Source organism: Carettochelys insculpta, chromosome 6 (genome assembly GCF_033958435.1).
Source record: "Carettochelys insculpta isolate YL-2023 chromosome 6, ASM3395843v1, whole genome shotgun sequence".
Classification (NCBI taxonomy): Eukaryota; Metazoa; Chordata; order Testudines; family Carettochelyidae; genus Carettochelys; species Carettochelys insculpta.
The window spans coordinates 81,752,963-81,767,042 of NC_134142.1; the positions used below are offsets into that span (position 1 = coordinate 81,752,963).

General features: G+C 43.4%; 1 protein-coding gene across 4 annotated transcripts; it reads right to left on the bottom strand.

Annotated features, from left to right (window-relative positions):
• Nucleotides 1–717: 717 nt before the first annotated feature.
• On the bottom strand, nt 718–11,779 carry CD59 (CD59 molecule (CD59 blood group)). Of its 4 annotated transcripts, none has more exons than XM_074997468.1 (4): nt 11,641–11,779; nt 5,657–5,740; nt 3,150–3,251; nt 718–1,495 (listed from the first exon to the last, which is right to left on the bottom strand). In XM_074997468.1, exons 2-4 carry the CDS (start codon nt 5,724–5,726, stop codon nt 1,299–1,301), a joined length of 369 nt encoding a protein of 122 aa, XP_074853569.1. In that variant the 5' UTR covers nt 5,727–5,740; nt 11,641–11,779; the 3' UTR covers nt 718–1,298. The 4 variants fall into 4 exon arrangements, with proteins under 4 accessions (XP_074853569.1, XP_074853568.1, XP_074853571.1 ...); XM_074997467.1 differs by having other exon boundaries at nt 11,599–11,739; XM_074997470.1 differs by having other exon boundaries at nt 11,633–11,662.
• Between the last annotated feature and the right edge of the window lie 2,301 nt (nt 11,780–14,080).

The following is a 14,080-nucleotide window of genomic DNA, read 5'->3' on the forward strand; positions in this document are numbered from 1 at the left end:
CCATGGCGCTAGCCCTGACTGTGGCCTTGCCCATGCCAAACTGATGGCCTAGGGCATGGTGGCCATCTGGAGTGGCCAGCTTCCAGAGAGCTACTGTGATGATCTTCTTGCTGGGGAGGGTGCGGCACAGCTAGGGTTCCTGGTGGCTCAGGGCAAAGGCCAGCCACTGGCAGAGCTCCAGGAAGGTCTGCCACCTCCTCTGGAAATTCTGGAGCCACCTGTTGTCATCTCACTCCCCCATGACAAGGTGCTTCCACCACTCTGAGCTGGTGGGGTAACTCCAGATTTGGAGAACCCAGGGAGGAGGCACCTGTGCAGGTGTCCATGGCCATGTGAGAGGAGCAGCCCCCAAGCAGGAGGTGCAGGGCAGCCACCACTGCCGTGGACAGCAAGGTGACCATGCTGTTCTGTGAGCACTGGCATCTACCGTGCTTGTAGCAGCTCTGCAGGCCTTGTGCTGTGCAGGGTGAGGGTATTGGAGGGGTCCTTTAAGTAAGCAGCTGGCTGAGGCCCCAGATGGGCTTGTCCAGCCTGCAATCCCACCTGCGGCATTTCCTGGCCCTTGCTTTCAAAAGGGAGTTTGGGACAGCGTAGACACTCTTTCGAAAGTATGGATAGCCCTGCTGAAAGGGTGTTTTGGCAGTGGCAGCCTCTGCTCCTATGTGGACACTATTGTGTTTTCAGTTCTAAGAAAAGAAACAAAGTTCTGCAGGAAAATAAGGACTGACTGGGGTTATCCTTTAATTGCATTTTACTGAAAAAGACCATCAGGAGTATTCACGTTTCATCAGGCAGTGCATTACCAGCTACAGAGCAACAAAGCATAATGCAATTTTAGTGGTTAGATATTACATAAAAAAGCAGACAACTTCTAATACGGAGATTAAGTGTTTGCTAGAATATATTTAACTAATTCACCTATTATGGAAAAGCTGCTGGACAAGACCAACTCCTACCAATTTCAAAGAGCAGCCTTATCAACTTAAGCAATATGTTTAAACACACTTTTGGAAGGCTATACAACATTGCTACAACTGGAATGCAAAAAAAAAAAAAAAAAAAAGGACAAATCAAATCAGAGGAAGTGTGAAGCTCATTGTAAGCAACAGACAGAATTTACTCCAGATAAACTTCTGTAGAGAAGTTCACTTACATACTTTCCTTAAATTTTAGTTATTTTTTCAAAACGTATGTTTTTCTAAGTCTGCTTTCTCAAATACAACTGTGCTGGGCACAAAATTTTTTCCACAACACCATGTTTATATGTATTTAACAAGACCATCGCCCCCACTCCTATCTTAAAAGCAGAGTATCCAGATAGTGGTCATTATGGCAGTGATGCTTAAGACTGCTTTACTAGTCATCATGGTTGGACTCATGTTGCATAAGTCTTTTTGGCAACACTTGTAATTGAAGTTGTCCACATGGAATTGCTCTTTAAGTTGTGCGATGTCACAGGTGGCATATTTGAAGCAGTCAGAGATGGTCTGTTCACCTTTAAAAGAAATAAAAAGATATACAGTAGTACTAGCTTCTGTAAAGAATTGTTTTGCAAGGGTATTCAAAGGCTGTGCCTGCATGGCAAAGACACTTCAAAATAACTGCTGTTATTTCAAAATAACTTTGGCAGTGTCCAAACACACGCCATTTTGAAATAAAAATCAAAATAGCAGGCATGTTTCAATTCTGGTAAACTTGATAGGAATAATGCCTATTTCGAAATAGGTACAATTAAGACACAAAATAGCACTATTTCGAAATAAGCCATAATGGGCTCCAATGGCACTATGGACCCAGAAATGTTATTTCAAAAGAGCTGGGTGCTATTTCAAAATGATATTCTGAAAACAACTATTTTGAAATAGCTTATTTTGGAGTAGCGCTGGCACGTACACAGCCAAAGAGCCATTACATGTTCCCAGGGATTTGCCTTTGTTATAACAGTACTCTTGTGAGCTGTTCTGGATTGCAGGTATAGAAGAGTCCAAAACAGAATTTTTCCATGAGAATTCAAATTTCACAGAGACTCATTTCAATAGATGGCAGGACACCACATACACAAGAGATATCCTTGAGTTTTGTGGCTCTGGCTCATCTCTCAAATTAAGTACGACAGTTGACAGGCAACTGACTCCTAAACAGAATATAAAACCAACACCTCTCTAATCCAGAAACCTCAGCCAGCAAGCTCCACAATGGCATGAGTTTAGTTAGCTGGACCACCACTTGTGTGTAGCTAACTTTCCCATGGTCCCATAAAGTTTGTTTACAGCCACCAGTCCTGGCTCTCAGTGTTCTGTGCTGTTATTTTGCTGTAGTTTGCCCCTAAATGTCATTCAAGAGACCAAAAAGCAACAGAAGCATTGGTAATGCGTCAGGAAATACTGACCTCCTCATCATCCAGCAAATTCTCTCATCCAACACCAGTCAGATCCTGATGGTGTCAGGCAAGAGAGGTTCAACCTGCAGTACCTAATCTGGCCAAATGGACTAGTTGTGAAATTCAGGTCCTGATTCCTCGAATTCTCATTTGCACTTATCTCTAGCAGGAATGAGAAGCAGGGAACACCACTGGCAGATTTAAAAGAAAACCAAATGCAGTTTCTAAACTGGATTGCAGTAAAAGCCAAAGTGCCATGTACTCCTTATTCACATCCCATTTGGCACGAAGAAGCCATCTATATCCCTAATCCTAAATCAGGCAAGTAGAGTGTGCTGGACTCCCAGCTAGCAGCGAGAGGTCTTCCTTTTACAGAGTTCTCCCCCACACCCACTAACACAGTAGCTTGCTGGATGCTTATTTGCAAGAGTCAGATCTTTCAAGCCATAAAACCTGTGGTTTTGTGCCAGTTTGGGGCGGGGGGAAGAGCCAGATGATTCAGGTGAATACAGGTTTTTGTTAAAGCAAAAAGTATTGCATAGAGCTATGTCCCTTTGGAACATCCGTTAGGTATTTTACAGTTCAAACTGCGTTCATGCACACAATCCTACATTACACTGAAGGAAGTAAGATCATCAGTAAGACATCTTCAGATTGAGATTCATATAGACTGCAGAAACAAAAATCATTTGATTACATTGGAATAACTAAAAATGAAAGAGCTAGTTCACTGTATTTAAATCTACCAAATCTGAGATTGCAAACATACCGATTTTAAGCAACAGGCAAGAATCCAAGTCATTTGAGCAGGTAACATTTGTCTTACATGGCCCAGCAGAAAGTGCACACTTGTAACACTTTAGCATGTACCCTGAGAGAGAGGGAGGGAAAGAGGGGGTGGGGAAAAAAAAACAAATACTTAGTAAGTGGCTTCTTTTTCCTTCTACATTTTATGTTCTGATGTAATTGAACATCTTAACCCAACAATCTGAAAATTAAGAATCCCTGAACCATAACTTCATGATAATCTAGTTTGAGCACAGCAATAATTTAATGACAAACCACCTAATGCTGTAGTATTCTGATTCCATCAATGAAGACCTATTCAGCTCCTAATAGAGCCACAGAATCCAGGGAGATAGTTATGGAACTACTTCCTGTTCCAGACAGCCTGAATTGTAGCAGCTGGCAGGGACTTCTCAGGACTGAGTCCAACAAGGTCCAGAGCAATTGGGGCTGGATTTAAACGGATTATGAAACTGCTGCTTCACACAGCCAAAGGCTTCAACCTACATCATCATCCTCTTCTCCTTTATTTTGCCAGTGAGATCTGTACTGCTGCACATCCCCCTTCACCAACATTTAACTTGTATCTTTCTAAATGCTTACCTCCTCTTAGTTCCATCATTCTCACTCCCTCCTTCTCATGAATTCATTTAGTACCATCCCTTCACTTTACCATCCCTTCACAATGTTTTAGCAAGTCAATTTTTCCCTGCTGTTCTTTGCTACCAAGTACGTCACTCTTAATCCTCAAAAGCAACAAGTCCTGTGGCACGTTGTAGACTAAGATATTTTGGAGCATAAGCTTCTGTGGGCAAAATCCCACATCATCAGATGCATGAGTGGGGGTTCCAGAAGAGGGTCTACATTTACAGGCTCATGAAAAGGGGGGAAAATCACAGTCAAGAGGAGGGCCAGAGCTGGCAAGGTCAGTTCATTCACAGAGGATGTGGCCCATTATCAGCAGCTAATGTGGAGTTGTGAACATCAAGAGGTAGAACTGCTTGGTTTCTCCTCTCTTGGGCCATTTCTACACATGCCACTTTTTCCGGAAGATGATCCTCTAGAAGATGTACTCCAGAGGACCATCTTCTGGAAGAGCACATCTAATACTAAATGGGCCCCATTTCACATTTTCCACGGTTTAAGTCTCAAGTTTCACGGTGTTCTAACTATGGGGTCCCAAGTAAAATGGGAAGCGGGGGGGTCAAACCTGTTGTGAGGGTGGTTCTCTCATGACTCCCACTACTTGGGCTGCCTTCAGAGCGAGAAAAAGGACAAAGGATTGATTACAACAGAAGCTGTACAAAAATTAAGTGGGGTGGAATGAGGGCCCCCTCTCCTCAAAGCCAGGGGATGTGGAGGGTGAGGGAGTCTGGGCAGGAGGAAGATATGTGGACTTGGTCCAGGGAGGTAAGGATGTTAGAGATAGCAGGGTTAGGACTGAAGCCCTTCAGCCCGCAGGATTCATGAAGACACTGCTTCTTTTCTTCTGCCCATCTCAGTTAGGGAGTAAAAAGAAAGCCCTCAGCTTAGATCACACAATCCTCTGTCCCCTACTCTGAAGAGGAGATCAGAAGTTTCCTCACAAGATGCCTATTCAAGCCTGCTTCAGTGTGAAGTCTCATTTGAAAGATCAAAACATAACCCATTCTAATGGGTTGTCATCAAGTTTTTCCCTCAGAGAAGAAATTGGTCAGAAGAGTGGAAGAGAAGGGGACATAGGGAACAAGACAAATTTCCCCTTTCTTCTTGCAAAAGGAAGAGACAGGGACCTCCTGCCTCCCCCCCGAAAGAATCCTTATAGATGCTGGCATCTGTGTGTGCTCACTTGGTCTCACTCACCTACCTCTGCCTTGTGGGGGAGAAATCTGAAAAAGACTTCTTTGGTTTATAAACTGTAAAGTCTATTTCATAATTAATATCTATTAAATAGAAAAAACCTAGGCCATCCTACATAGGATGGTCTTAAGGATTCCTCTACAAAATTTCCCCATGCACCCTACTTCAGTTCTGTAATGTTTGCACCTTTAACACTGATTTGAATACAGCCAAAACACATCCTATGCAACAAGTCAGTCCATATATTCCAAGCTCTTTATTTGCTTGTCCTTGATTTGTACTAAGGATGGTCTATTGCTGAAATAGGATTCTGTTATTGCACTAGGCTACAGTTGGTTCTGTCTGAAATGCAACGAATCCTACAATTGAAAATGCAGATGGGAAGACCTCCATCACAGGAACTTGGCAAAACTATGTGTGGTTAAGTTCATCAAGGCAAAGGGTATGCTTCCCAAAGGCTGGACAGCACAAGAGATCACCATGCCTACTGTAGCTAGAGGGACAGAATAGCTTCTGGAAAGCAGTTCTACCATTTGAAATAAGTTAAAGAGAGGATGCTCCCTCAAATATTTGCTCAGCACCCTCTACTGGTACTTGCATCTGATGTGTCTCATCATTTGCCCTTTAATATAGGCTTTCCAGGATACCAACCAGAACTGCAAAACACAGCCAGAATAAAGAAGACTGTGAGCAGGATGCAATTTGTTTTGTTCCCATTCATGTTTCTTCCTCGATCTAGAAAGAAAAAAAACAAACAAACACACAGTTAGGATTACATTCCTTAGCTCAGAACATTTCATACTTAGAAGGTATCTACAAAACCATCAGGACTTGGATTCTAAATGGGGACCGAGGTGCTGAAGTAGAGCTGATGCTCCCATATCCCACCAGATGTTTGGGTAAGAAATTTACTACAGGTTGAACCTTTATTCAGGCACTCCTTGGGACTGACTGGTGCCAAACAAGGTTTTGCCCAGAACATGGGAGGTCAATATTGTCTAGCAGCATTACCAACCCTTCTATTGCTTACTGGACTCAGCCATTTAGGGGTAAAATGCAGCAAAACAGCACAGAACACCGAGGACCAGGACTGGTGGCTGAAAAACTTCATGGGACCATGGAAACTTTGCCACACCAGTGAGGAGTTGTTGTCCAGCTAACTAAAATCATGCCGGATTACGGATTTTTGCCAGATGAAAAAAGTGCTGAACTAGAGAGGTTCAGCCTGTAGTGTCAGGCATTGGCTACTGTGATATGGGTTACACAAAATACCTATAACAATGGTTCTGAATAATTGTTCTAACTGTGGCCCCATGACACAGATTCCTCAGAATCTCAACTTAGTAATAAAAAGCTATGTTCTCCAAGGGTGACCAGATGTACTGATTTTACAGGCATCATACAGGGTCCTACTGCCACCACCCTTGTGCGGATTTTAACATACTTGTTATCCCATCACCGTAGCTTCTGCTTATTGGGCTCTGAAGAAAGTATGTAAAATGTGACCCAAGTAAAAAAAAAAAAAAAAAAAAAATAGACTGGCTGCAGTCTCTGGTAGACTTCAGTATTATCTCCATTCACTAAACTCTAAAGCCTAATGAGGATGTTAGCTATTTTGCTCATCATTTTAGCAGAAGTGAAAGTGGTTGTCTGCAAGACAGAGGGAAGAGACAGGTAGTTGCTTTCCCTGATGTCAGGGTCTTTCCTGCAGGAACTGCTTTAGGTGTGAATAAGTAAAGCTTCTTACTAAAGTATTTTGATAACTGACATGACTAAAGCAGAGAACTAGGAAAGGAACACACAGTTCTATTGCTATGGACAAGCCACATTTTACTGACTTTTGTCCTTTCTGAGACAGCCAAATCAAATATAAAGACAGACTTGTAGCACATTCCTGCTATCAGCAGACCTCCAGTTTTCATACATCAACAGCAGCAATATGTGGACAGCAGTAGTCTTTGAGCTTCTACCACTCTTGCTGTCAAGGGTCAGCGGTCTTTTCATTAACTTCAAAGTCACATGGGGCCCATTGTGATCTAGTTCCTAACACAAGATGTCAGATTTGACCCAGGAAATCTGTAGGATATTCTTCTTCTTCACCTGCCTCTTACTAGTCCTTGGAGAAAAGGGAGAGAGGGGTGGAGGACTTAGAACTGAAAGAACTGTCTCCTCCCCACTCAGCATCCCTGTTCTGTAATACGCTGCCCCCACAATATGGTGCAGCCACAAAAAAAAAGGGGGTGTGGGAGAACAACTGCTGGCTCCATCATCAAGTCCAATAACTTGCAGTTAAGCTATAGCATTTGCATTTAAATATAAATGATTACTTTCCTCAGTAATTCATTCCAGGGGTTGATGATTTTCCTTCAATTATTGTTTTGAATTTCCCCACTTCACACTGCCTGTCACTGGACTGTTAGGCTTTTTGTGCACCAAATTATGCCCCTTCATATCATTCCATTGTGTAGAAATTTGCAGAATATGATAAAGTAAAAAAAACTTAACCTTCTGATAAATTAAAGAGCTGCATTCTTGCAAACTCATTACAAAATTCCCCCCGCCCACACTTTTCTTGGATCTCTTTTTGATGTTTTTGAAGTATGGGAACTAGAAATAGATGCAGTGGCATGGGTAAACCCATTACTGGCTTATATATTGAAATAGTATTCCCTTAATTTTGCTTGTTAATTCTTGGATGTATAAAGAGAACCATGTTGGTCCTTCGCCACTGCATCACACTGGGGGTCTCAGTCACTGAGTCATCAATGATTCTTGAATTCTCTTTACAGAATCAGTTTTGTGGGGATACACCATCTTAAGTATACGGAATAAAGAATGCATGGTAAAGATATGGCCTCATTTGGCACTACTACAAACACTCCATTTTTCCTGAGTGATCCAGATGGCAGAGACCAATTATTGTTGGCAGATCCAAAGTCAGACGGAAACTCAGTTAACTCAATGTAAATGAGGTCAAAATAGATATTGCTTTTAAAAACACAGATGCCTTCACAAGTCAAGTGCCTTACAGAAATTCAGATAAGGCATGTAATTTACTTTTATCAACAATAGTCTTTCCAAACAAGTGATTTTCTATAAAAACCAAACACTGAATGGTATTTTGGCCTCCAATACCTTACTGACATGGCTCAATAAGCTCTCTTATTTTACCTGAGCTCAATACAAGATTTACCAGCCTATAGTTAGCTTTTATTTAAAAGGAAAAACATAGTGGCACAACACTAGCCTTCTTCTACTCCTCTCAAATCACCACAATTTTTGTGAGAATACCTGTGATTTGGCACAACACCATTAAAACTCAGAATGCAAGTTGCCAAGAGCTGCTAATTTTACAGCAAGTTATCTTTAGTGAAGATGCTCTTTAACATGCATCCTTGTTACAGCTAAATACATCATTCCATGTTAGCCTAAATACAAAAAGCCAAAACATGGATTAAGTAATTCTGCCAGTGTCACTTCTTAAGTCTCTGAAGGGTTGGGTCAAACCAACAGCCTAAATCCATCTCAGGTGAATGATCCTGAATCAATAGAGTGTATGACAGGGGCCCAGTACAAACAGGCATACACTACAGGAGAGGCATATTTAAGTAATTGACAGTTAACAGGAAAAGGCTCCTGACTCATAACTGACCAGAATTCACAGCTGCTGTAGCTTTATACTTTGGCCCATTCAACACAACTATCAGTATGAGGTGACAGATGCTCTCTACAAGTATCGGTGGGTAGCTGTGTTAGTCTGGATCTGTAACAGCAATGAAGGGTCCTGTAGCACCTTATAGACTAACAGAAAAGTTGAGCATGAGCTTTCGTGAGCACAGACTCACGTCATCTGATGAAGTGAGTCTGTGCTCACGCTCAAAACTTTTCTGTTAGTCTATAAGGTGCCACAGGACCCTTTGATGCTGTCTACAGAGAACCTCTTCTTTCATTGAATCACTGAACACTGTAACTGGAAGGGACCTCAAGAGATCATCAAGTCCAGTTCCCTGTCCCCTCAGCAGGGCTAAGTACTGACTAGAACATCTCCAATAGGTGGTCATCTAACCCGCTCTTAAAAATCTCCTGTGAGAGATTCCACAAGCTCCCTAGGTAATTTATACCAGTGTTTAACCACCCTGACCACCACACTTTGTACAAACACATACATTTCTGAATAGTAAGAGTGGGAGCTGTGCTAGTCTATATACTATCAAAACAAAAAAGCAGTCAAGTAGCACTTTAAAGACTAACAAAATAAATTTATTAGGTGAGCTTTCATGGGACAGACACACCTCTTCAGACCATAGCCATACCAGAAGAGACTCAATATTTAAGGCACAGAGAACCAAAAAGGTGGACAATCAGGGGAAAAAAAAAAAAAAAAAAAAAAATCACTGTGAGCAAGTCAGAGAGTAGAGGAGCTTGGGGGGCGGGGGCAGTGTCAAGAATTAGATTAAGCCAAGTATGCAAGAGAGGCACTATAATGACCCAGAAAATTTGCATCCCAGTTCAAACCACATTTTAAATGTGTTGAATTTGAACATAAAAGAGTTCAGCAGCCTCTTTCAAAACTGTTGCGAAAATCCTGCTCCAGTAAAACACAGATTTTTAAGTCATTAACAGAATGGCCAACTCCATTAAAATGCTGGCTGACCAGTTTGTGGATCAGGAGTGGTTTTAGGTCAGTTTTGTGCCCATTATCTCTTTGTCTGAGAGTCTGAAGTCTGTCCAATATACAAAGCAGCTGGTCATTGTTGGCACATATGATGTTAGTTGAGGAACATGAGAATGTGCCCATGATTCTATGAATAACCTGGTTAGGTCCAGTGATGGTATCACCAGAATAGATGTGGACAAAGCCGGCAGCGGGCTTTGTTGCAAGAAAAAGCTCCAGGACTGGTATTCCTGCAGTATAGACTGTGGATATTGGTTAGAACCTTCATAAGGTTGGGAGGTTGTCTGTAAGAGAGAACAGCCTGTCAGAAGGCCCTAGGTGCAGTGTAGCATCCTGATTAAGGATAGATTGTAGGTCTTTAATAATATGTTAGAGTGGTTTAAGTTGTGGGCTGTAGGTAATGACCTGTGGTGTTCTGTTCTTGGCTTTTTGGGGCCTGTCTTGGAGTAGCTGGTCTCTGGGTATTCATCTGGCCCTGTTAGCGTTTTTTTCCCCCCTCCTGGTGGGTAATTCAGGTTTATGAATATTTGGTAAAGCTCTTGTAGTTTTCAGTCTCTGTCAGTAGGATCACAGCAAATGCAATTGTACTTAAGGGCTTGACCGTAAACAATAGATCTAGTTGCAAAGTGAAAGCCACACTAGTCTATATACTATCAAAAAAAAAAAAAAAGCAAAGTAGCAGTTTAGAGACTAAACAAAATAATTTATTAGGTGAGCTTTCATGGGACAAACCCACTTTTCAGACCATAGCCATACCAGAACAGATTCAATACTTAAGGCAGAAAAAAAAAAAAAAAAAAAAAAAAAAAAACGGTGCCAATACCCTTTTTTTCCTGATTTGTCAACCTGCATTACTATTTTTGGTTCTCTATGCCTTAAATATTGAGTCTGTTCTGGTCTGGCTATGGTCTGAAGAAGTGGGTCTGTCCCACAAAAGCTCACCTAGTAAGTGGCACTTTAAAGACTAACAAAATAATTTGACTGCTTTTTTTGTTTTGATAGTATATAGACTAGCACAGCTTACTCTCGGTTACCATTGTGCTATAGTTTAAGTTAGTCACAGAACTAGTTACAAGCAGGGGGATCCTAGTGCATTATTTTGACACACATGCAGATTTTACAGCATTTCATGCTCTTGTGCACAGAATGCCCCAGAAGTATTTTAGAGCAGGCTTGACAGACTCTTTTGTTTCTCAACTGTGTTGCGGCCACGCCCTACAGCTAGGAAAATGGATCTTTCCCTGAAGTGGCATTGCACTCCCCATTTGTGGCAGAGGCACGAGCACAACTTCCGAGGCTGCTAATGCAGCATTACTGCGAGGGCAGAAAGAGGGATACGCTTACAACCCCACAGCAGCTCCCGGCAGCTTTAGCTTACAGACAGGAGAGGCTAACATGAGTCCGGGTGTCCACGCCCCAGCCACTGCCAAGTATGCTGAAGTCAGCAAGTAAGAATTATACCACTAGCCTGCGCCGCTCTAGCACGGTCAGGGGCAGCCAGAGAGCTAGGAGGCCAGAACAGCCAGAGGCACACAGGAGGCCAGAACCTAAGGCAACCCTTCAAGGGAAGCAGGCAGGCGGGGACAGAAGGCTAGCTCAGTGGTTTGAGCACTAGCCTGCTAAACCCAGGCTTGTCAGTTCTTAAAGGGGCCCACTTAGGGATCTCAGGACTTACAAAAAAAAAAAGGGGGGAGGGGGGGGGAGAGTGCTTGGCCCTGCCCTGGACTGAGTGTCCCGAATCCCTTCCACCTCCACGAATGCAGAGCTCCATACGTTTGTTACTGAAAGGAAAAGAAGGGCTGAGGCCCAGGTACCTCCGCTTGCTCCCGAAGCCCGGCCGCGCCGCTCGCCGTTTGTCGGCCGCTGCGCACCCCCCGCTTCCAGAGCCGCGAAGGGACACGCGGGCGGTAGCACCTACCCGAACGCTATAACCTCCCAGGGGCCGCGCGTCCCTACGCACCCTGCCCGCTGAGCGCTGGTCCGCGAAAGCTGAGAGCTGCCCAGCTGAGGCTGCTGGCAGAAAACGGCAATCTGGAAGCCCAGCCCTTTTAGGGAGCGCCTGAGCGCAGCCGCGAGGGGTGGGGCGTGCTAATGACTGGCCGCTGTCGCAGATCTAACGCTTGCGGGCAGCTAGGCTCGGCTGTGAGTGTGACTGGCTGCAGCCAGCCCGAGGCCAAAACCTTCCCTCCCGAGGGAACGGGCGTCTGGCGGCGCCGCGTGCCGCCTCTCCAGTGCCCCGGGTAGGCGCCTGAGCCTGCAGCTTCACAGATAATCAGCAGCCCCCGGCACATGCAATTGTCAGGCTCTCAGGGGCTCCAGGACTGCTTATTGCAGCGAGCTTATGGGCGAACAAATGTTAGTTTTTAAGGTACCACAGGAGTCCTGGTGGGTTTTGCTGCACTAGACTAACTTGGCTACCCCTCTGACCCCAGCATTGGCCTGGTCCCCAAATCTACTTCCACACACTCTCTTTTGGGGGCTTGATTTGCTGGTGAGGCCAAGCTGTCAGTCAGGGCATGCCTCCAGCAGGGACAACTTGTACTCTTGCTTTGGGAAGGGAGGGTCCTTCTCGTGTTCCAGGAAAAAAAAGGCTGGGAAACCTTTCTGTGTTGACATGTCCTGAAATGAGGCATCAGCTGGATAATTCCTGCAGTGAACCTTGCTAAAAACATTTTTTCCCATTTGTCAGAGATCACAAGATTCGAGCTAGATTGCCTTGGGGTGTCTGTCACAGTCAGCAAATTAAATTCCTAAGCAGCAAGTTTAAACTAAACAAAATGGAGTGTTTCTTCACACAAATGCACAATTAACCTAAGGAACTCTTTGATGTAGGATGTTGCAAAGGGTTAAAAAAACAACTAGACATATTCCTGGAGGATCTGTCCATCAGTGGCTGTTTGACAGGATGGGTAGGGCTGTAAAAAATTTACTCTGGAGTGTTCTTAGCCTCTGCTTGCCAGAAGCTGGGAATGGGTGACAGAGATGGCTCACTTGATGATTACCTGGTCTGATCAGTGCCTCTGAACCACCTGGCCTTGGCCACTGTTAGAAGACGGGATACCGAGCTAGACCAACCATTGTTCTGCACCAGTATGGCTGTTCTTACGGGGTCTAAGACTAGATGGGTCATCTGGGGTGTATGCAGGTATATCATAATTCAATTTTATGTGTGGTACATTTTTAAATGTAAAATGAATCCCTGCCTGTGTTGTGAGAGAGGACAAAATGGCTATCACATAACAAAAGATTCCCCTCATGGAGATCCTGTCATCCACATCATGGTCAACAAAATTCAGACAAATTCAGAGAGACTCAAAGATATAAATATGAAGTGGGGTTATATTGTAGGGCTCAGTGGAGGGTTAATTCACACAGACAGCCGCTATCCCTGGCATACACTATACTGACTGTTGTGTCTGCCCACAATAGACAGCATGCAGCATCTCTTAACTGCTGAGTAGTTCAGGCCAGAGCAGAATATATAGAGGATCGCTCAGCCCAGGCAAATTTCACTCCTTCCTGGAACCAAGGGCTCCTTCTGTAGCCCAAATTACTGTATTTTAAAAATGTGCTTTGCAAAATGAAGCCCAGCTTTCAGTTCCTGCCTGCAACACTGAGAGCAAGAACAAGAAACCAAGTATGTTTTCTCATTCCTTAAGAAAGCAGAGAACTTCTTCTTAGAAGGAAGGAGCTGCATCTCACATGGCAGAAGGTGGAATTCCTACCGTGGACATTGATAAGAGCACTTTTATTAGTGGCCTGGCAATACAGGATTTGAACAAGAATCCTTTTTATTTGGCTTGGCTTTGCTGGGAGCATACAATGGACTGTTTCTGCTCTGGGCACTGTGCTTAGTAAGAGTGGAGAACGTTGTTTAGATTTTAAACAGTTATTTCATGAAATTGCATTCAGTCAGGAAGCATGCAATGATGAGAACATACGGTAATGCCTGGGAATGCAGGATGACGATATCATGAGTTTTCAAATGGAAATCCAGCCAAGGTTTTTTTCTCTGAGATGGAAAAAAATATGGAGAAGCAGAAAACAGTTCCAAGAGAAAGGCAGAGTTGTTCCAATAGTTGTTCCAAGGCAGAGTCGTTCTGAGAAGCAAGATAATTGAAAGTTTGCTTTCAGCATTTTGTATAGATTCCATGTAGATTAATTGCATTGGCAATTGGGACCTAAATGAAATGGTGGGTAATTAATATAACAGCAATTAACAAAAAGTGTCGGTACCTAAATCAGTTATGACTTGAAACCAGAGTATTCAGTATCAAAGAGAAAAAAATTAAATTAGGAAATAACAAAGAACAGAGGGAGGATCTGTTTAAGAAAGTCAATGATTCATGTAATGCATGCATGAAAAACACCTATGAATCACCTAGCCTATTGTCCTTTCT